Source organism: Rhinopithecus bieti, unplaced genomic scaffold (genome assembly GCF_001698545.2).
Source record: "Rhinopithecus bieti isolate Rb0 unplaced genomic scaffold, ASM169854v2 scaffold_8035, whole genome shotgun sequence".
Taxonomy (NCBI): domain Eukaryota; kingdom Metazoa; phylum Chordata; class Mammalia; order Primates; family Cercopithecidae; genus Rhinopithecus; species Rhinopithecus bieti.
Window position 1 is genome coordinate 1,350,815 of NW_016806092.1, and position 24,027 is coordinate 1,374,841.

Below are 24,027 nucleotides of genomic sequence, written 5' to 3' on the forward strand. Positions count from 1 at the left end.
TTTTTTTAAATGCTGTAAAGAAAGAGCAAATGATTAGTTGCATGGTAGGAGTTGAGAGGCCTCAGATATCCACATTCCCATCAGACTGCTCTTCCAATATAGTAACTCTTTATTTATATGTGTTTATACCCTATGCCACTCTTGAACAAAGCTATTATTGACAATAAGGCACTAGAAACCCTAACCCAGTATTTTTTAAAATTATGATCAAGCAACGTATTTTTTAAGAGTTAATAGGAAAATAATGAAGGAGATGTTATGTGATCAGATAAATTTTGAAAATGTTCGAGTTAACAAAACAGAATCTCTCCACCTTCAAGACGAGCTTATGAACTATAAACTATGAGAAGAGAGTGATACAGGATGTCATTTTAGGCAGTGGAATCCTTTTGCACAGAGGATGGCTGGAATACAGATTTAAAAATGAAGCACCAAGGCATTTGTTAAAAGTTTAACTGGATGATCCATTTTCAATCATAGTTAAGTCCTAATAGAATGGAAGAGACAACAGCAATCATTATCTATTGATCAAGGGGCTTCATTAGGGTCTTCAGACATGACTAATTTGGAAGAGGCCATGTTATAGTACTGCTCTTTGGTGAAGTATCCTTTAGTGTAAAGGCCCTTAAAACAAAAATTTGAAGTCTAGTATCAAAAAAAAGATAAGAAGATGAGAGTATAAATTATCACTGTAAGGTTTCAAAGAAGAGAAAAGTTATACCTACTAGGGAAAATATGTAAAGGTTTTGCAAAAGGCTAGGTATCAGCGATACCCATGAATGATGATTAGGAGGTAGTCGATAGCCACGGATGGGAAGGAATGTTTCTAGGGAGTAGAGCTGGCATTAGCAGAGACACAGGTTCTCATTTATAAGTAAGAGCTAGGAAATGGCCACACATGGATATAAAGATGGAAACAACAGACAGTGGGGGTTTTACAAGGGGTAGAAAGGAAGGGGGCCAAGGGCTGAAAAGCCACCTACTAATACTATGTTCACTATTTGGGTAATAGGTTCACTAGAAGCCCAGACAACACCATTATGCAATATATTCCTATAATAAGCCTGCACCTTTACCCCCTGAATCTATACTTTAAAAAGTAAAAGCCTGATTTCCTGATTGTCAGTCATGTAGGCTACCTACAGGGATAGCAATGAGAAATAAGAATTGATAGTTTGGGGGTAAAGGCAGACAAAGGATGGTGGGAGAAGATGGAGACTAAACTTGTAAGTAGAACAAGACAGTATTGAAGCCTTGGGCAGCTAGGGAATGACGGAAGTATTGAAAGGAAGGACGCCTAAGGAAAACTGAAGGCTCATACCACCTACCTCATGCTTTGGCTAAGGAAAAAGCCTAATCAAATATATTTGGATCTAGGTTCTGTGTTTCTACTTGCCAATATAGAAAGCCAAAGACAAGTAAATTTCTTCTTGAAGGTGTGTGTTATTCCCCAAAGAATCTTTTAGGAAGAACAAGCAGCCTGAGAAATATTTGTTCATTAGATATATTCTGGCAGCAAGCAGGAAAATCCAGAAAGTACCAAGCACATGCACATACACATAATACACTTGATTCTTGAAACACTTGTGGTTTCACTGTTTTGTTATTAACTGTCATTATGAAGTACCTATTACTTTCTCTAGTAAATGCATTTATAAAACCATCCAAACCTATTTATATATTGTAAAATAGTGATAGAGTTTGGGTCCAAAACATTCTCAGAGAAAAAGTTAACTGCTTAATTCAGTTTTACAACTATAAGTAGAGCAGATACTTTTTTAACACACCCCCTCATGTTTATTGCTGTGAAGAAGATAAGTACTCTCCAGTGTCTTGCTTGATTCAAGAACATCCTGGCTGCTGACTCTTGTAAGCTGTATGGCACTCTTCTGAGATCTAGTGCTGATACATTCCACATGTAACCCCACTGCCCCTGGAAGAGAAACTTTCCTGCTGAGTCAGAGGGGTTTATAGAGATGCGAAATTAACAGACAACCTATGTCTTTTAGAAACTGCTAATATATCTATCCTTTGCCTTCTTACAAGTGGGAAAGTTTCTGCTCCCTCCAGATGGAAATCCATACTTTCTCAGTGAGAAGTATGGGTCACCTAAAGCAGAGTACCTTGTAAAGAGAGAACATATCTCCATTAAAGTCATCACAACTTGCTGGCTGGCTACAACTGCCCACAGACTCACTCCCACCACCTTGGCTCTCTCAACAGCAGATGGGTTCACTTAGAAGAGCGTGTCATCCAAATCCAACAGCCATGTTTTTTGGGCGGTCCAAACGTGCCGTGTGAACACCAAAGCACGTTGTTAAGAGCATATACAGCTGGGAACAGAGTCAACAGGACCTAAGATAGTGAATGGGTCAAGGTAGCAGATTGGGGCACTACATTACTGTAGCAAACTATAAAGCAAATTCTTGCCATTTCCCTCCCCGTAACAAAGCTGACAACCTAAACCTGGTTAGGTTTCACAGGAGTTGAGGCTCTGGGAGTCAAAACATGAGAAGAAACATAATCCCGGGTGTCACATGTGAGGCTGCAGAGGCAGGGCCTGGTCAGCTGTGTTAGCTCAGCCATGTTCAAAGAGAAAAATCAAGCACTGTCTCTCTATACGTGACTGTTTCCTGTGCTCCACATTACGGGTTGTAACACTGAGATTCTGGCAGCCTTTATTCAAACAATAGTTTCCCTTAAATCATTATTTCTAACTCTGAATGAAGAGACATTCAGTGCTACACATATCTAATTCTGTCATCCTATTAATTTTAATGAGTACAGCCCCATCTGTTCCAGTCAAGCACCCTCAGTGTACGTGTATGTGAGAAACGTAGGGCAGTGTGCTGCTTTGTTTCTTCGTCCCTGTGCATTGACGTATCGTTTTGAGAGCAGTGACTGTGTGCAGCTGAGAGGCCTGGTTTCAGATGCCGGTCAGAGCATCCTCAGGCACATTAATAATGGAGGAGTCTGACAGGAGCAGCTTTGCCTGCCTTTGTTTTCCACTGTAGGTGAAGGGAGACATGGATCTCTCTGTTTTGCCAAATAACAACCATCCTGACAAATTCCTGCAGCTTGACGTAAAGTCTTTAACGAGGAGCTCAGCCCTCCTTCAGGCCAGCCTGGCGAGGTTTCCGGGTGGAAATTATCCTGCTGCACAACACTGGCAAAACCTTGTCTACTCACAGGTAAGATCGAGTGGCACAAAATATGGGTATGGGGCTTGTTTCTTTCTCGCCATCTGCCATTTCACCATTTATGCAAAAAGAAGCCTATAGGAACAGAGTACAAAGTGGCTACTCTGTCTTCCAACTTAGTCTTTCTCTCTTCCTTAATATTAGGAACTTTTCTTTATTTATAAAATAAATGAATTCTCTCATTCATTAATTCCCCTCCAAGCATTAGCTTCTCTGCCTATCTTCATTTTAAATTTCAGGTGGCCCTCATTTACTCCTTCCCTTCAAAAATTTTCAAAATAATTGTTATATACACAACTAAGACTTTGGGGGAAAAACTCCCATCTCTGTCTTTGGTGTAATCTAAGCATAAAGCATCAGAAGTTTACATTGTGGGCATAAACAAGCCTCTAAAACAGCTGGAGGTCTTGCTTCTGCTTCCCTTAGACTAGCTCCCTGTCATAGCATACACAGAAGACTTAGAGAACAGAACAATGGAAACCTAATTATTGAAGAGAAAAAATACAGCGAACTCTCCACCTTGAAAAAGTGCTAGCTATTATTGTAGATATTCTTATTTTCCACAGGTGTCTGTGTGGACAAGGAATACCAATTAGACCTTCAAACAAAATGCAGGTTTTATTTCTCTTTTCTTTTGCATTTTCCTTCTTTTTGCTGACCAAAAGAGAAGAATAAAACTGTGATGAGTTCCATCTGCTGCACTAAACATAAAGGCCCTAACTGTTGCACAGCTAATGAAACAGGAATAATCTTTGCTTTAAGACATGAAGGCTAATGGGGTTAAGAGTTAGTCAATTTAGAAACAGGAAGAAGCATTTCATTACAGAACAGATGTGACTGACCTACAAACCCCTGCAAGTCATTAAATCCTTTGGAGTGGTTCAAATTCCCTGAACAGAAATTTGTTTTCTTTTAAGAACAGTTGCTACTCTTGAGTCCTGGTGTAAAGTGATTCCTTTGTGGTATGTTTGTGGGCTCCTCGGGACCTTTATCATGAGATCATTCAAAAGCAAGTACACTCAAATGATTATGTAAGTGTTTCCTCCACCTATAAGGACTTTAATTTATTTCCATTGTAAGGCAGCCTATTATGACAACTGGCATTTTTTAAATTTTGCATCAATCTCTTTGGTAATCCTCAAACCTTTCTGCCATTTCATACCCAGCCATGTTGTTGTTGTTGTATTTGTAGATGTGCTTTTTTTTTTTTTAGTTTTAAATGAAATGAAATGAAATTGCTCCTTTTCCTCCTTATTGTTTATATCATAGAATAAAATGATTCAAAATCAGTTCAGAAAACTTGGCACTTCTATGCTATGCAGTTTAGTCTAAGAAAGCATATCCAGTAAATTCCTTTGAGGTTGGAACACATTGATCTAACATCTTTTGTTTGGTACTGAAGTTGACCTATTTCCTTCATGTGGAACTTCACAGTTTAAAACTCTGTTGAATGTTGTTCCTAAACCTAAATGAAATGCAAATTTTAAAAGGCAACTTTTCTACAGGCCCCATTGGGTGGAAATAGTTATTCAAAGAAAAACCAAAGAGGTAAACTTCTGTTTCATAGGTCTTTGAATATGTGTTGTTAACATTATAAACTTCAAATAAACTTGATTTAGTTATCCTTTTAGCCTAAGAAGAAATGTAGTGAAGACCAGTGTACTAATTGGCCAATTAACAATGCATGGAGTAGAGAGGCAGGACAGTACATCAAGTACAAATTCAGGTAATCAGGTAGGTGTGGCACAAAGTATGAGTAACAACAACGATATTCACCACTTCATTTTGCAATGCATCAGTAAATAATTCTCTTTTGGGGATGGATCTTAAAATCCATGATTGATATATTCGTTGGATAAAATAATAAATGTCATAGAAATGGCCATATAGAAGTTTTAAATATTTGCCATGATACTACAATACCATTCCATGAAAGAAGACACTGAATATACAAGTATATTGAGGTGTTAGGCACACATAAGGTGGTGGCTACCGAGTAGCTCTTAATTTAAAGCTCTCACTCCACTGGGGAGTCAGTAAGTCAATGGGAAGAACATGGAATAAAGAAATTAGAAACTTGGTTTCTTATCTCAAATTCACAATAAAACAGTTTTAGTTTTAGAGACATCTATCATGGCCCTTCATTCATGCCTCAGTATTTCCACTTGCAGTATTAGGATAATATTTATTTTACATATTTCCTTAAAAGTGAGAGCAAATGAAATATGAAGTAAAAGCAATTGAGAGCCAGATTTTCCTATAAAAGGTCAAGAATATGTATGGAAGTATGTACATATGTATTGTTATTTATACCAGTATTTCAAAATGTATTAAAGTTATCTTTTCATTGAATTTATTAGCAAATAATTCCATTTCCATTATTTTATAAATATTGTGGATGAAGGGGTGTGTGTATATGTGTGCACATGGTGGTTGAGGGAATGTACTCAACAGATATGTCAAACTGTGTGACTAACCCAAGCAGTAGATATAATACCACATGAAATCTACACAAACTCCAGAGTTGTATCAACTGATCCTTTCATCCCACACCACACAAGTGCATGGTGTTTAGGATATACACTACTTTATGGAATGGCAAAGCACTTAACCTGCAGTCATTACCTTCAAACTCAGGGTAACCCAGGAGTTAAAACAGAGATTCCCTAGATTGGAAATGTCACATTGAATTCTTAAATATAGGTATCGTTTTACTATCAATGATTTATCATTTAATTTTTAAAATTCACTTTCCATTTTCAGAGGAAATTCTCCTGGCCATTTTTATATGAGCTAAAGCAATACCATTCAATCTATTTTTTTTTTTTTTTTCTGAGACATAGTCTCACTCTGTCACCCAGGCTGGAATGCAGTGGCACAATCTCGGCTCCTTGCAACTTCTGGAGATTCAAGCAACTCTCGGGTCTCAGCCTCCCGAGTATATGGGATTACAGGCACCTGCCACCAGGCCGGCTGATTTTGTATTTTTAGTAGAGATGGGGTTTCGCCATGTTGGCCAGACTGGTCTCGAACTCCTGCCTCAAGCTATCCACCCCGCTTGGCCTCCCAAAGTACTCGATTATAGGCATGAGTCACCATACCTGGCCTCAATCTAGGAAAATACTCTAGCAGTGATGGTCTCAGTTGATTCAGTAACTAGGGACATTGTAATTCCCGTCTATGCAGATACTCAGGTCACCCATATTTGCAGAGAGTATACACAGATATTATTTGATTCTATTATATTTATACTTCTCGTTAATTCTTTCACCAGAGAAATCAAGAAGCTTCACAACAAATCTTATGTCAGTGCAATGAAGAAACATTCACCAAAATCTAATGTTTCTAACTGTTAAAATAATTTGGGGGATGTATCTGATGAAGGCATTTAGAAATGTATTCCAAATACTTCTGCCAACCACTTTATAAAACAAGTAATGAAGAAAAGGCTGATTTTTAAAAAATGTGATAAAATATGTGGTTTTCAAACAACCCCATCAAAAAGTGGGTGAAGGATATGAACAGACACTTCTCAAAAGAAGACATTCATGCAGCCAACAGACACGTGAGAAAAAGCTCATCATCACTAGTCATTAGAGAAATGCAAATCAAAACCACAATGAGATACCATCTCATGCCAGTTAGAATGGTGATCATTAAAAAGTCAGGAAACAACAGATGCTGATGAGGATGTGTAGAAATAGTAACTCTTTTACACTGTTGGTGGAAATGTAAACTAGTTCAACCATTGTGGAAGACAGTGTGGCAATTCTTCAAGGATCTAGAACCAGAAATACCATTTGACCCAGCAATCCCATTACTGGGTATATACCCAAAGGATTATAAATCATTCTACTGTAAAGACACATGCACACATATGTTTATTGAGTCACTGTTCACAACAGCAAAGACTTGGAATCAACCCAAATGTCCATCAGTGATAGAGTGGATAAAGAAAATGTGGCACATATAAACCATGGAATACTATGCAGCCATAAAAAAGGATGAGTTTCATGTCCTTTGCAGGGACATGGATGAAGCTGGAAACCATCATTCTCAGCAAACTATTACAAGAACAGAAAACCAAACACCGCATGTTCTCACTCATAATTGGAAGCTGAACAATGGGAACATGTGGACACAGGGAGGGGAACATCACACACCAGGGCCTGTCAGGGGTTGGGGGGCAAGGGGAGGGATAGCATGAGGACAAATACCTAATGCATGCAGGGCTTAAAACCTGGAGGATGGGTTGATGGGTACAGCAAACCACTATGGCACATGTATACCTATGTAACAAACCTGCACGTTCTGTACGTGTATCCCAGAAATTAAAGTATAATTTTAAAAAAATTCAAAGGGCGAGAAAGAAAAATGTGTGTCTTTTTTTTTTTTTTTTCATCTATTGTGGTGGGCCTTAATTTTCTAATTAGCAGTTGTACGTCAGAATATTTTCAGACTAACTCCTTTGTTATATCTTTTCCTGGCTTCTATCACATCGTTTTCAGAACCAAGGAGCATTCCAAACTAAAGCCGTGAGATGGAGGGAAAGGCTAAGGGTGAGAGGCTGCTCTTCCATTGATTTCTAGACAATGTCATTTACTGAATGTATTTCCTAATCACCTTTCTGCACTCTTTTCCAATCCAATCACACTCTTTTTTTCCCATAAATTTCAATGTCTTTCCTTTTTATCATGGGTTTTTTTTGTGTAAAACTGTATTTCTTCTATCTCTGAACACACGTCATGCCTTCCTAAAACTGTCTCTATTTTCAATCTTCCATTTATTATTTTGAAAAAGACAGTGCAGGGGCCAGGCGCCGTGGCTCACACTGTAATCCCAGCATTTTGGGAGTCCAATGCGGGCAGATCACTTGAGGCCAGGAGTCCAAGGTCAGCCTGGCCAACATGGCTAAACCCCATCTATACTAAAAATACAAAAATTAGCCTTGCGTGATGGCATGGCCTGTAATCCTAGCTACTCAGAAGGCTGAGGCATGAGAAACGCTTGAAGTTGGAAGGCAAAGGTTGCAGTTAGCCAAGATCATGCCACTGCACTCTAACTCAGGCAACAGAGCAAGGCTCTGTTTAAAAAAAAAAAAAAAAAAAAATTCCCAGCACTTTGGGAGGCCGAAGCAGGTGGATCACCAGATCAGGAGTTCGAGACTAGCCTGGCCAACATGGTGAAACCCCATCTCTACTAAAGATACAAAAAATTAGGTGAACTTAGTGGTACACACCTGTAATCCCAGCTACTCAGGAGGCTGAGGCAGGAGAATTGCTTGAACCCGGGAGGTGGAGATTGCAGTGAGCTGAGATCACGTCATTGCACTCCAGCCTGGGCGACAGGGCAGGACTCCATTGAAAGAAAGAGAGAGAGAGACAGAAAGAAAAGGAAAGCTGCACAATACAATAGTTTATCCTTTCTAAGCTTATATTGGATGACAATGTGGTACTCTGCAGGTGCATATATTATCTAGGAAGTAGACTCATAGCATCATCAAATTCCTCAGGGTACCAAGTTATACTAAATTTATAGGATTAGGGAATTGGCCTTGGATGGTGTATTTCCAAAAACAACATCCAAATTGCTCCAACAAACTGTTCTTAGTTGAGATCCAAATGTCTCTGGCATGAAAGCCTGTATTAACGGTACCTTGAATGTTATAACACCACCTGTGAGCACCAAGAGCCCTGGTTATATGCAGGGGAAGGCAGGAGATGAGGTTTCAGAGAAACCTGGATCACACCATAGAGGGTCCGTGGGCTTTGTCTACGATTTTGAATTTTATCCCCAAAATTTTGAAGAATCAGTGAAAAATTAAAGCAAAAGAATGACACAGTCAAATATGTGCTTTACAAAGCTTTCCATTCTAGCAATTTAAAACAAAAATGGTATGTTCACAAAACAGCTGATTTTCTGGGAAAGTTTGTCTATGTGCTCACATAGGAAATACACACAAAATGCCTTGTTTTCACTAAGATTATGATAAGGATTACACCAAATGTACAGATCACAATGCAGAAAACAGAAATCGTTATGACCTTGATTCTCTCCATCCATGAACATGATGTATCATTTTATTTATTCAGTTCTTCATATGGCCTTCAATAATATCTTTAATTTCCACAAAGAACTATTCCATATAATTTGCTAGGTTAATATCTAAATACTTATATTATTTTTTCTCCTGATAATAGTACGTTTTAAGTCATGTTTTATAATAGAGCATTACTCATGCATACAATAGATCATTACATACTGATTTTGAATCCAGGAAGTGTGTTAAAATCTCTTATTTTCCCCATAAACATCCCTGTAGATAATCATGTCATCTGCTCTTTGTTTATTTATAACCCTATTTCTTTTATTTACTTATGATTCTATTATTTTTGCATTGCTTTGAACTTCCACTGCAAAATTATATGGACATTGTGATTACTAGCATCCTTGTATTAATTCTGAAACTAAAATAAGTGTTTCTAATATTAAACCATTAAGTAAACTGTGTTCTGTAAGTTTGGGGCCCATTCCCTTAATTAGCTTACGAAAATTTTCTACCAGTTGTAGTTCACTAAGAGTGTTTGTTTTGAATATGTTTGAATATTTTGAAAGTCTTTTTCTGGCCTATTATAAAATTTAATGTTTTTTTTCCTGTTAATGTGACAAATTTCATTAGTATTCTAATATTAAACCATCCTGTTGGCATAACATCTTTCCCTGGTAAAAATCTGTTTTATCTTGATACATATAATTTGTACATATTGTAGTATTCTGTTCAGCAATATTGCATTTATAATTTTGCATTTAAGCCAAGAGAAATTGGCTTATACTTTTCTTTTACTTACTGCCCTCATCTGAAGTTTATACTTCAAAAGTGAGCTGGAAATTGTTCCTTTTCCTATTTTCTGGAAGAATTTGACTAAGAAATTATATATTTTGAGAATTGTAGAAGTTGACTGTAAAACCCTCTGGCCTGCTGTTCTTAAATGTGTATGTTTGGAGGAGATTTAAAACTATTGATTCGACTAGTCAAATTATCACAGGTTTGTTAATTTTTTTATCTTTTCTCAGTAAGTTTGGTAAGTTATATTATGTAAGAAATTGTCCAACTGCACATAAATGTTTAAAGTCGCTCAGTTTATTTTCTGATTGTTTCTTAATCTCTGCTGTGTCTCTTGTCAGTTCCCCTTTACATTCCTAACTGGGTGGATTTGTGTCTCTATTATTTTTCTTGAGCAGTATTGCCAGAGATATTTTAAATATTTTTCCAAAGAAATAGCTTTCAACTTTATCTTCTCCATTGTATATACTTATTCTCTTTAATATGTATTGATTCTGTCTTTATATTTATGATTTCATTTTGACTGTTTTATTATATTAACTCAATGGCTTTAATTTTAAGATGTTGAATTCATGCTTACTACCTCATTAATTTTCTCATTCTGCTTTATAATGCAAGCATATATGCCCATAATATTCTCTCGAAATACCATTCCAGATCCAGCCAACAATTTTGGAATGTAGCATTTCTCACTTTCATTCTGTCCTAAATTTTAAAATGTTTATTATTATTTCTTTGAAATGTATTTTTAAATATCAACAGAATGTGTTATTTTATGTTTTTGATAATGATTTCTAGATTTATAACTAAGTTGTCAATGGTCAAAAAGCATGGTCCACGTAATACTGAATCTTTGAAATTTGTTTTGGAATTTAACATGTTATCAATTTTGCAAAATTTTCAGTGTATATTTTTAAAATGAATATTTTCAATTGTTTAATAAAGACATCCATATATGTCACTTGAACAAACCTTTTGATTTTATGGCTCACATCTTCTTTATCCTTTTTTCCCCCCATAAGTTATTGAGGTACAGGTGGTATTTGGTTACATGAGTAAGTCCTTTAGTGGTGATTTATGAGATTTTGGTGCATCCATCACCCAAGCAGTATCCACTGCACCATATTTGTACTCTTCTATCCTTCACCCCCTTCCACTTCCCCTCCAAGTTCTCAAAGTCCATTGCATCATTCTTATGCCTTTGTGTCCTCATAGCCTAGCTCCCACATTACCAGTGAGAACATAACGATGTTTGGTTTTCCATTCCTGAGTTACATCATTTAGAATAATAGTCTCCAATCTCATCCACGTTCTTTATTCTTAATGATGGTTTTGCATGCTTGAGAAATTTACATGTATAAATTTCTCCATGTAATTAAGTTTTGTTTTATAAATGTTGAGACTATTTTATTAGATGCATACAAGTTTAGAATGACAATATTTTACTAACATTAACTAACTTTATTCATTTTCTAGCAACCTTCTTTATATCTAGCAAAGCTTTTGACCATGTCTATTTTGTCTTGTGTGTGTGTGTGTGTGTGTGTGTGTGTGTGTGTGTGTGTGTGTGTTTCTTGGTGGTAGTCTAGTTATGTCATGGAAACGAATATACCAAAATGTTTAGTGACTTAATATATGTTTCATTCACACAAGGCCCGATGTATATGTTATAGATGTCCTAGGAGACTCACTTCTGAGTAGAATCCAAGCTCCTTCCTTCCTGAGGCTCTACAATATCAGAATCTCTATTAAGCTTTAAATAAGAAAGGGAAAGGTTAAGCCAAGGATCTTGCGAGGAATTTTACTGGTCAAACTTGAGTTTCATTAGGTTTGCTGAGCATCTAGTGAGGCTTAACCCAGTAAATATATATATATATATACACGCAAACAAATACGTATATACACACATACATACATATATGTGTGTATATTTCTATATAATGGTATATGAATATATTATATATGCCATATGTATCACCTTATATATATATATATATATATATGTATCATCACACATGTATAATCATCTTCTGCTACATAGAGCACATTCACAAGAGTCCTGAGATGTGTATAGTGTCACAAAAAAAGAAAGTGAGCCAAAATCATGTGGAAGATTTCAAGGGGCAGACTTGGAAATGGTCTTTCATCCACATGTCATTAGACATAAAACATGTGGCCCCAATGTAAAATCGAAAATAGATTAGGAAAAGCAGATATCCTCTGTGCTTAGGAAGTGGAAACAAAAGTAATGAGCATTTAGTCAGTCACAACAGCCAGTTCTCATTGTTTATATTTGCCTAGTATAAATTTTTATGTTTTTTTACTCGAATTCTTTCCGAATCTTTATATTTTAGGCATTTCTGTTGTAAATATTTTATAATTTAATTCTTTTTTAAAAATCTGATCTGACAATCCCTGTCACTGCAATAGGGAGTTTATTCCATTTACATTTAATGCAATTATTTATAATTGTTTTTCTATGTTTCTGAGATTTTCCACCTGTATTCTTTTTTTTTTTTTTGAGCCTTTTTAAGTAGTCTTCATCTTTTTCCTACTGCTCTGGTGACTTAGAAGCTGTACATTGTTTCTTTGCTTGTTAGTAATACCTCTATATCCTCACTGAAATTATTTCTTAAAAATTTCTAATTAAAAAATCTGTGCTAAACTTACTATACTCCAGTGTATTCATTTCTCTTACTTTAAAATTCACAAATTAGTGATTATTACTATTATCTCTATTTCACCTAAATCAATGCTTGCCTGGATTCACAGACACATTTATCAGTCTTTTTTTCTTTCTCTCTTTCTTTCTCTCTCAAATTTCTCTTGTATCTTAAATATGTTATCAACTTTCTTCTTCCTGAATTACATTTTAGAGTTTTACAATAACCTATTAATTTTGTACACTTAATTTTCTTTGTTCAAAAATGCCTTCTATCTCTCTTTATTGAATTATAGTTTACTTCACATAAAGTATACAATGATTAAAGTGTATAAATGATAAATGAACAAAGTTATGCTTAATACAGAAAAGCCTAGGTAGGTTTTGAAGTGTTACCTTTTTTAAATAAATATTTTAAAATGTAATTTATTTTAGTGCCCAAGTAATTAAAATAATTGAATTACTGTTGAGTTTTCCTCTGGTAAATGTATTCTTTCTTGTGTGGTAGAGTGAAGGGTTTTTTGTTGTTGATGTTCTGAAAGCTACTTTAAAAAATTTATCAAGATCCAAATAAAAGCTCAACCAAAATCAGTATTGCTCATTTTGTGATTAAATTCATAATAAATTTATACTATTAATTTTCTTCACCTGTCTCTCAGACATAAAATTCACATGCAGTGCAAAATAAATAGTACTATGCTCTATAATAAACCTCACAACTTTCAAAAATATCATCTAGAAATAAGAGTTTGAATGTTCTTTTAAAATGTATCTCTGAGTATTTTGCTATTTTTACACATTAGATTTTCTAAGTCTATATACATTGTAATAGAGTGTGTACTTTTTTTCGTGATCTCCCCAAAACTGTATTTTCATGTATAGATCTTTCTTATTTAAGAAACTTAACTAACAGTGTAGAAGACAATCTGACAAAGCCAATTTGTCAATGTCAGGAGAATTATCCCTCTTCAGAGATGATCAAAGATGCCTAGGCTTGAAGAAAAAAATAAGTAAAAATTATGCTAAGCTTATACCATTTACATTTCTTATCAGATTACTTTTGCTCAATTCAGAAACATTACTTTTGAAGCAATCTATCTTTGAGATAAATGCTAAGCCAAGAAGATTTATTATTTCAATGCAAACTTCAGTTTTAAAGAATATAAATTGACTTTGAGCAGACCAAGGACCTATTAAAATCAGAGAGGTGTCTGCAAGTTGAGCTCTAAGAGTGTGAAAAATGCATGGATTAAGAAAATTAGGTAGAACTTAAAGTATAAAAAAAAAAAAAAAAAGAAAATTAGGGAAATCCAACACCGAAGAGAATAGGAATGATTTTATCTAGATGATTTTTTTTCCTGCTAGCCATTTCAGAAGGAAACTACATTTAACAGTTTACAACTTTAGCTTATATAATATAAATTAATGTGACCCATATACCAACAAATGTTGACAACATCAGATAATCATAAATATGACTCAGAAGAATAAACTTCCTATTAAATATTCTCTGTTTTGGGTGTCTAAAATACATGACATACATTTACTGAAAAATATCTGTAAATCAAGGAAATGAACCACTTCTTTTTAAAGATCAAAGATTATCTAATATTAACTTATATGCAATCCCTCTCTTGATGTCTCAAGACAAATGAAACAGGACTCTATAAGCTTTTTGATTCTTCTCAATTTGTATTTGACCAATGAACAAATTTTAATTTCCAAAATGAACACATTTTTAATTTCTACCTTCATGATAGCTCGATATACTTCAGAAGAAAACAAAACAAAGTAAAAGTCTGAAGGTCAAGCCAGACACAGAAAAGCACACATTATATGATTTTATTTATAGAAAATATGAGATGAGTCTAAACGAATCTATGCTGTTAGAATTTGGGTGCTATTACAGCTATGCTTTGGGCAGGGGGAGGGAGGGTGACTGGAAAGGAGCATGAGGTGTGCTAGTAATGTCATGTTTCTAGGTCTGGATGTTGAATCTTGAGTTTGTTTGGTTTGCAAGAATTTATAGAGCTATCTATTTATATATATATATGCATATTATGCTTCAATTAAAAAAGTTTTTAAAAACCTGAAAGTCAGTATTAGAGCTATATAACAGCCTTTACACATACAGATGCTAAATTACACGTACAGTGCTAAGTTAGCTTAGACCTCAAAGCTGTCTGAAACGGGAGCCATGACAGTATTTGTGAAAGTCGAAGCATATCTCTAAAATGTCTTTTAATTTTGACTTTGCTGGATTAACATAGCAATATTAAATACTATTTTAATAAGTCATGGAATATAAAAATAGAGATAAATAAAATGTCATTAAATCTCAATGCAAGTAACCTGAGAAAAGTTGGCTTTGTTCAGAATTCTACTATTTGAATTTGAGAGTAAACAAGGCTCTTTCTCCATAGTTATAAAATAGCATTTTAATGAATGATTAGTAAAGCTGTTTAAGATCACACATAAAGAAAATACTCAATTGATGTTAGATTTCTAGGTCAAATGAAACCATAGAATCCTTTCCTCATTCATTGTCCTAATCTGTTGAGTTTCTGCACAAAATCAGCACATTTTCAGGTACAGTTATCTCACATTGCATTCCCTACTATCAGAAGGCCCGTTGCTAAGAGATGCCTTGTTTCTTTGCCTCTTAGAGGGAAAAGAAGAATATTGCTGCTCAACGAATTAGGGGATCCAGTGCAGAGAGCCTTGTTACTGCTGATAGCCCTCAGCCATCCATGTCATCAGTTATGAAGAATAACCCACTCTATGGTGACCTAAGTTTGGAGGAAGCTATGGAAGAAAGAAAAAGGAACCCATCATGGACCATTGAGGAATATGACAAACGTTCCCTGCACACAAACCTCTCTGGACATCTGAAGGTACTCACGACTAAGAGTCAACCTCTTCAACTGATAAGGGAGATCAGTCAAATAATCCTAAAAGAAAGCATTATTGAAGTGACAGGTATTCTTCACTAGGCACAGAATCTCTAGATTTCAGAGCATTTTGGCTCCTGGCTTTTCTTTCTCCCTTCTAGTCAGTATTTATGTTTATTTGTTTTGAGTTTTACAGTTCCGACAGTTACTGGCAACTGTATAGTGTAGAGAAGAAAAAAACTATGTGGCACAGAACAAAGGTTTTCCAGGAGGGTAAAAGGTTTATTGAAAATTAATTTGCAAGATTACATTTTCTTTTAGTTTTTAAACATTTATGTTCATGAACACTTAAGAGCTGATGCCCTAGTCTATATTTATTAAAAAATACTTATTAAGTGTTCTGTGTTAGGCACTGTGCAAGGAAGTTCTCATCAAAGATTATTTTATCTCAGCTCTCTCAGTGATTTAAGATTGAAGATTTACATTTTGGTCATTTTCCTGTGTCTCAGTAACAAAACAAAACAAAAACATTTCAACACAGGAAAAGTATGCAATGAACTCATTCACCCAGCTTAAATTCAACTTAAGTTTTCTTTCTTTGTTTGCCCCCACTGCTGTCACCCCAACCCATGAAAAACTTCAAAATACCTGAAAAGCAAGGAAGCAGCCTTCTGTTTTCTGAATGGACTGGATTCCTACCTAGTCTTGGCTTGCCTCCACCTGCCCTAGGCCAGGAAAGCCTGCCATTTTGCAAGTACATACCCTTCATTCAAAAATGTTTATCTGTGCTAAGCCCCATACCTTAAGCACTCGAGAATTTTTTTTTTTTTTTTTTTTTGAAGAGGACAGCACCCTGTCTCCTTGAATCCTACTCACACTTTTTACAATTTCAAATACGTGCTACTCAAAAGACCCACTGTCCAGAATCTTCGAAGTTTCTTAATCTCTTGGTAGATTGAATGTATCTCCTCTTTTATGTAGCCCGTTTTCCAGAGAAGTTTACATAACAGATGCTCTCCACAGAAACAATAAGCTTGTGTTTCTTTTTCCTTCTTTCTTCTTTTATAAATTTTGCATTCCTTACCAAGAGTCTTAAGGACATCTAAAAAGTCACCCCTACTATTAGAAAAAGAAAGTATTGATATATTTTACAAACATTTCTTGACTGTATGTTAGAGCCTCTTCCTTTTGCTGATTACATGCAAAATAAGGGAACTATGGAGGTGAATGTTCCTGTCCCTACCCTCAAAAAGTTCTAACTGAGCAAATTAACAGACAATAACTATAGAACAAGATAAAGGAAGCTAATGGTAATAGTAACAGAAAGTGCCATGCAGTGTTCTGACTCATAAGTGGGAGTTGAACGATGAGAACACATGGACACAGAGAGGGCAACAACACACTCTGGGGCCTGTGAGGGGTGAGAGGCAAGGGGAAGGAGAACATCAGCACAAATACCTAATGCACGCGGGACTTAAAACCTAGATGACGGCTTCATAGGTGCAGCAAACCACCGTGGCACAAGTATAACTATGTAACCTGCACATTCTGCACATGTATCCCGGAACTTAAAGTTAAAAAAAAAATCTGTACCCCAAATTCTCATGATACACTTTACCTATAAAGAAAACTTGCACATGTAACCCTGAAGCTAAAATAAAAGTTCACAAAAAGAGAAAAGAAAATGCCTTTCCCTCACATTTGCCAATACTGATTATTTTCAAATAAATCATCAATGATTGGAAAAAATGGTAACACATTGTTTGCTGATTTTCATTTTTCTGATTACCAGGCGAGGCTGAATATTCTAGTAAAAGTATAAAACGTGTTCACTATAAAAGCCCAAATTAGGATTAGTGTAATAGCACATAATTATCTCCTGTTAAATGTTGCCATAGGCTTACCTGTGATACTCTTCATTCTCTGTTCTAGGGAATTGCTGCTTTTCAGGTTTTCTTCTCTTTCTTGTGGAATTAGTCCATCATCACCGTTGCCAGCAGCAGCACAATCAGTCAGGTTTTCTGATAATCCCATGTTATTACTTCCGTGCTTCTTTATTTCTTCTTCAACCTTGAGTGGAAGTTTCATATTAAGAATGGTTATTACTTTATACAATAAAAAGAAGATTTTGTTTCACTGAAAAAAAATAAAGAAGAAAAATAAAAAAGAAAAGTGCCATGTAGGATAGGAAGGGGGCATAAATCACATTTGATTATAAAAGGAATTCATGAAAAAGCAAACTTATTGTGGGCTTGAAGGATGTATAGAATTCCAAAAGGTATAGATGGCTTGCCTAAGTGGGAAGGCTCTTTTTTCAGGAGTAGCAAGAGCAAAGGCAGAAATATAGGAGCTACAGGTTAAGTAATAGAATAATGGGAAAATAAGGCTAGAAAATAAAGCTAAAAAATGTTGGAATGTTATGCTTATGAAATTGAATATTATTGGCAATAAGGAGTAATTTTTTAAGCTGGACAGTTATATGAGTTATGTTTAGGAAGAATGAGCCATAAATACAATGAGTGCCATGTTTTACTACAATCAGGACCTGTTCCCTCCCCTACCCAGTCATAACAAAAGCCATAACTTTTGTTTTCATTAAAACTTCTTCTACCTCATTAATTCAACTTTCATCTTCACCCCTGTCTATATCTCATAGAGCCCCTAACTTATTTTCTGAAACCTTGACACCACTTTTAGGTTATAAACCCAAGTTCCTGTGGTCACTCCCATTTTTCTACATTGGTAAGAGTTTATAAGCCAGAAAAGAGAAAAGAAATCCATATTTAATTACAAAGGAAAGCTAGAAGCAGAATGTAAGACAAAATAGTCTCTATTAGTGAAGTTCTTAGTGGAGAACAGAGGCATTAAACTTACGAAGTGCCGGCCTCTGATTAGGACACAAAATGAAAGATAGGCATGAGGTAGACGGGGATTTTTATGTTATTATCCTTCTTCACAGATTGTCCATATTTTATTTTAACATTTTAGCGTTTGTAAAACTAAGAAGTTCAAACTAGTACTAGGGTAATGGGAGAACTGTATTGCCATCATCAGAATCTATCCTCACTTTCTATTCATACATGCATGCACATTCCTCTCCCAGCAGTGCACCTGGAAGTCTGAAGCTAGTTCATTGACCCCTGACACTGAGAAAGAAAACTTGCTGTGCCACATTTCAGCTGACTTTAAGTCTTCTGAGACTGGAGAGGCAAAGAGAGGGGGCAGTCCACTGTAAGCCATTACAACAAAGCAGGTGAAATATAATGAAGCATGAAGTAGGTTTGTGAAAGCAGAGATTGAGTATTCACTGTAAATTTGTTGTATATAAGGCATAGACACCAAATCTACAGCACCAAAACATAGCAAGAGATGTAACAGGAAAAAAAAGTATTTTTATAAATGTATGAACAATAGAGTTTGCATGTGATTTATCAGGTACAGGAGATCAGGTTGACTTGATAATTCTATGGGCCTAGAAGGAAAGATGAAGTCTGTGAAAGAAAGAGAGACATGGGGGAATAAATAAGAGCTGATGTGGGGAAGAATATAATGGGTCATTTTTTCAGGAGGTCAAACAAAGTTTCTGCATGCCAGACATGTGGCAGCCCTCTACAAGGAAAATCAGTGGGTCAAGAGTAATGGAAGAGACTCCTGACTTTTAGTCCTACTACTTCCATGGAAGTCAGCTTCTGGATTTACTGAAAACCCTACCAAGCATGTTTATTCCTGCCATGTAGACAAAATCAAACCTCAAAGATTAATCTAAAGCAAAGAATTTTCATTTTATTTCAACGTACTATGCTGAATTATATGCACTATTTATAGGATGTAAGGAACACTAAATTGGCTACAACATGATAGAAACACTGTTGTGTTTCTGACCCTCTAATGTGAGCAATTTAATTAAAGACTCATGAAGGCCTCCTAATTAATTCCGATGCAGACCTACAAATTGGAACTGCAGGGATTCCTTGTCAGCCAGGAGACTGTAGCTACATTTTTATGCTATTCAAGGAAGCCTCGTATCACTCATGTGAGCCATGACATTGAAGCCTTGCCCAGGACAGAGTGAATATGGACCATCAGTCCCCATGACAGTGTCTTGTTCTACAATCTCAATTAATCTGTAACACTGACTGATTACTGATTAATCATATTCTCCATGTAACTTTCTTTTAGGAAAATCCTAATGACCTGCGGTTTTGGTTGGGAGACATGTACACTCCAGGTTTTGACACTTTATTGAAAAAGGAAGAGAAACAAGAGAAGCATTCAAAATTTTGTCGTATGGGTCTGATTTTACTTGCCATCATCTCCATCTTGGTTGCCATAGTGACTATTATTACTTTTTTCACCTGAGGAAACTACAGCAGTCAGAACTACTTTAAATTTCCTAAATTTTTTTCTGATAAACATTTGAAACCCCTCCCCACCAAAAAAAAAAACAAACAAAAAAAAACAAAAAAATGTACATGCAGTGTGAATGGATTGTTGATTGTACTATTAAATGTAATTGTCCTGAAGAACATGAATGTCGGATGTGGCATTCTGGCTTCTCCACTTTGTTTTATAAAAGCTTTGTAAGAGTTCCAGCCTGAGCTTTGTCCTTTGGGAAGCAGGAATTCTGAGGACCTTAATCACAGAACAGTCACTATACGCAACCCACATTAAATATCTTCATAGGGAGCAAACAGTATCAAAAATTATCAGCAGCTTTGTTTTCATGCTTAAACTATATTAACCTTGTTTTAAAAATACTGTTAACTCTTTACCACCTCATCCTCCTGCAATCACCAGAAAAGTTTGAGCTGATAATTTTTTTTTAACCAACTGCTGGGTAGCTGGGATAAAAATCTTCTGGTTGTGCTGCTAACTGAGTTAGATTCATTCTCTGTTTTATTTTCCTATATTTCTGTTTAAGTCAGAAAAAAAGGAAGGAGAGAAATATCTTACTCAAATCTATTCTGATTTCCCCAGTAATCATCTATGATGCCCCAATTTCAGGCTGCAATTTTAATAGAGTTAAACTTGGATAGGCCATAGTTACATAATTAATTACATTTGGATCCAATTTATCCAAATGGGCTGTGACCCCCGGTGGCAGTTAGTGTATATATTGCCAACTATGGCCTAGTTGGGGGTCCCTAGGAAAGCAGAGGGACTACTGCTAAGAGAACAGAGTTTGAAGCCTAACTGCTACTTGCTAACAGACTCTGGCAAGTTATTCTCTCAGAGAAGGAATGATATTACCTGCCCAACAGGGCTGGCCAAAGGACCAAATACAAAACAGGTATGAACAGTATCTGGCTCGAAATAAACAGTTAAAGGCTGTTGTTATTATTAATTTGTGCTAGCTAATTGACAACCTGAGTTTACCTTCCATTGTCTGCAGATACCTGGGGACATGGTTGTAGACACAGATGGAGAATCAAGTCATCACCCTGCCCTTCCTTCTAGAATATCCTTTCCTAAACCCCTCATTCCCACTCCTTTCTCATCTATAAGCAACCCAGCCAAAGGCTATCTTAAGCAAGAAATAAAAGAGGAACTTTCTCTTCTTCCCATGAGCCTAAAGTCAGATTTTGTTCTTTGATATTGCCATATCATTTTGTTGTATTTGTCTTAAAGATGCTTGAAATAAAGTATAGTAAAAGACAGTTTGGGCTGGGCGTGGTGACTCGCGCCTGTAATCCCAGCACTTTGGGAGGCCAAGGTGGGTGGATCATGATGTCAGGAGTTCGAGACCCGCCTGGCCAACATAGTGAAACCCCGTCTCTACTGAAAATAAGAAATTAGCCAGGGTGTGGTGATGTGCGCCTGTAATCCCAGCTACTTGGGAGGCTGAGGCAGGAGAATCGCTTGAACCCGGGAGGCAGAGGTTTCAGTGAGCCGAGATTGTGCCACTGCACTCCAGCCTGGGTGACAGAACGAGACTTCCATCTCAAAAAAAAGACAGTTTTACTGGACAATAAAATTGTTGTGTAGAAAAAAAAATAGTGTTAGCCATATTTGTAGTCCCTGAGTTTTTATTCCTCTTCTCCTCCATGGAAGGTTCCAGTCCAATTTAAAACTGAATTAGAGGAGAATTTTAAAACTGAATTACATGAAATAAAGTATCAGGGACTTTATCACTCTCACTGTGGACATAGATATTACCTGCTATTACTCTGCCTTCAAAGCTTACCTGCCCAAAGTTTACCTCTAAAGGATTCAAAATATGTTCAGGTCTCTGCCACACATGGAAAACATCTGTGCTGCATCAGGTTACATGTGGCTGCCTAGGATTAAGCATGGGTAAGGCTTTCTAAAGGCAATAAGCAGTAGTAACCATAAAAGTGTAAAGGCTGCTTAACTGAATTCCTGTCTCCCTTGCCCCCATCTCATTATCTTTCTCTTCTGCCTAGTCAATTCTGGTCAAGCACCTAGTAATCTTCTATTCTCCCTATCCCTCTTCTATTCTTATTTATGATACTATCAGTCATTTATGTTTCACCATAAATGAGTTTATTACTTTCCTACTGCTCCCAAATCAATCTTCATTTTTAGCTTTCAATGTAACTGTAAAATCAAAATATATTATTGTCCTGCATTGAATTAATATTATGCATCTACATGTGAGGGCAACTTATAAATAAAGAAAATTTATCTCTGTTTACGCTCAAAATAATACCTTAAAAGAAGTTCCAATTTCGCCTTCTACAGTACAGATTTTTGTGAAAATGGAACAGAAAGAGCATAGAGTCATGGAAAATGCAGAGGCAATGGCCCTAAACAGGCTTATGTTGAAATCGGCTTTCTTGAGAAGCTCTCATCCAGATTCAATGAACTAGTGTTTCTAAAATATTTAAATACAATCCTTGGCACATAACAGGTAGTCAATAAATAATAATTATTATTACCTTCAACACTGACTATTTTAGTAACTTTTTTTAACCTAAATTGGGGTGAGAACACCTGGCTCCACCAGTTCTTAAGTTATAATAATTTAGTTTCAATAATAATCTTCCCCAGGTTTTTGTACACACACACCCCCAAAGTTATCTTGTATATTTTGCTTTGTTTTGTATATTAGGTGAGCGTGTGGGAAGCCTAAAAGCAAATGGTATATTTCTTTCAAAAAAATTCCAACTGTGCATACTTTTTAAAAGTGCTCCTCCCAGACTCAACAGGAGAATTAGAGCTTTTTTTTTTAACATAATCCATTAATGGCCGTTGCAATTATATTCATGCTGCTGTCACCTAGCGGAGAGTTTAGTGAGTGGAAAACAAAAAAGGGAACGGCCTGGATCCATTTCTCCAGAGTGCACTACTGCCATCTGGTGGTCATATTTACTGTCTGCCCTCAGCTCATGAAAAAGCATTTTACCAAAGGGACAGAATAATATGCCTCTGTAATTACAATCAGTGTGATGGCATGACTAAGAGCTCCTGCAACCACTAATTTTGATACCCTCTCATCTTTCAAGAAAAGAAATACGATTGGCCTTGAGTCATACTGACACTTGAAGGCAGAGCTTTAACCCTCAGCATCAACTCTTGCCTCTAAGACACATCTTACGCTAAAGCTAAAAGCTAGAGGAATGCCTGGAAACGGTCCCATTTCTAATCTCTTCAAATGGGTTAAAGCTTTAGGAATATTAAACAATTTACTGCTTGTTTCAGAGTTGATGTGATCTCCTGAATTTCTACATTTGTAGCGCTCTGAATTGAGGGTGTCTTTAAATATCACTTTTTAGTAAATTTTTACTAAAATTAAATGTTAATAATATTGAATGATTAAATACTATCTGTATCCATTGTTTAACACAATTCTTAAGTTCTCCCCTCATATAACTGAATAAATATAATTTTATTATATCTGAGAAATATTTTTTAAAACTGTCATTAGACAGGGACCTCAAATCTCAACACCTCTGAATTTCTACTTCCAAACCTACAGAGTCTAAGATAATACACATTTTAGGGGAAAGACAACTTTTTTGGTTTCTTCCAAATAATCACTTAGTCCAGGCTCTTGCCTAACGTGAGGTGAGAATATTCAGCCAAAGTAAACGTCTTCAGAAACCGAACCCAGATTTCTGCCAGAGCAGTTGTTCTGCTTTCATGTTATAGACAGTGTGACTCAGGCACCTCATCCACTTTCCCTCGTTTTGCAGACTGTTGGAAAGGGAGTGTATAGGACTTCCTTGTGTGCATTTTGAGCTCTTCCCGCATTCCTGGTTCCATTTTATAAAGTGCCCTTTCCTGCCTCTTCCTTCCTGCCTTAAATATACGGTAGCCCATAGTGCTCTTTCCTCAATGCCTTATACTTACTATATAGAACTATATAGACTACACAGAGAATTGTGTATCTGCGTTTAGAATATATGCATGTATGCATAAATAAAATCCAAATGCAAAAGACTTTTATCTTTTTTTTTTTTTTTTTTT

At 36.0% G+C, this 24,027-nt stretch overlaps 1 protein-coding gene across 1 annotated transcript; it reads left to right on the forward strand.

Annotated features, from left to right (window-relative positions):
• The first annotated feature begins 3,026 nt into the window (after window positions 1-3,026).
• Window positions 3,027-19,956, forward strand: MINAR2 (membrane integral NOTCH2 associated receptor 2). The gene is made up of 3 exons (XM_017874734.1): window positions 3,027-3,191; window positions 15,373-15,600; window positions 19,777-19,956. Exons 1-3 carry the CDS (start codon window positions 3,027-3,029, stop codon window positions 19,954-19,956), a joined length of 573 nt encoding a protein of 190 aa, XP_017730223.1.
• The last annotated feature ends 4,071 nt before the right edge of the window (window positions 19,957-24,027 follow it).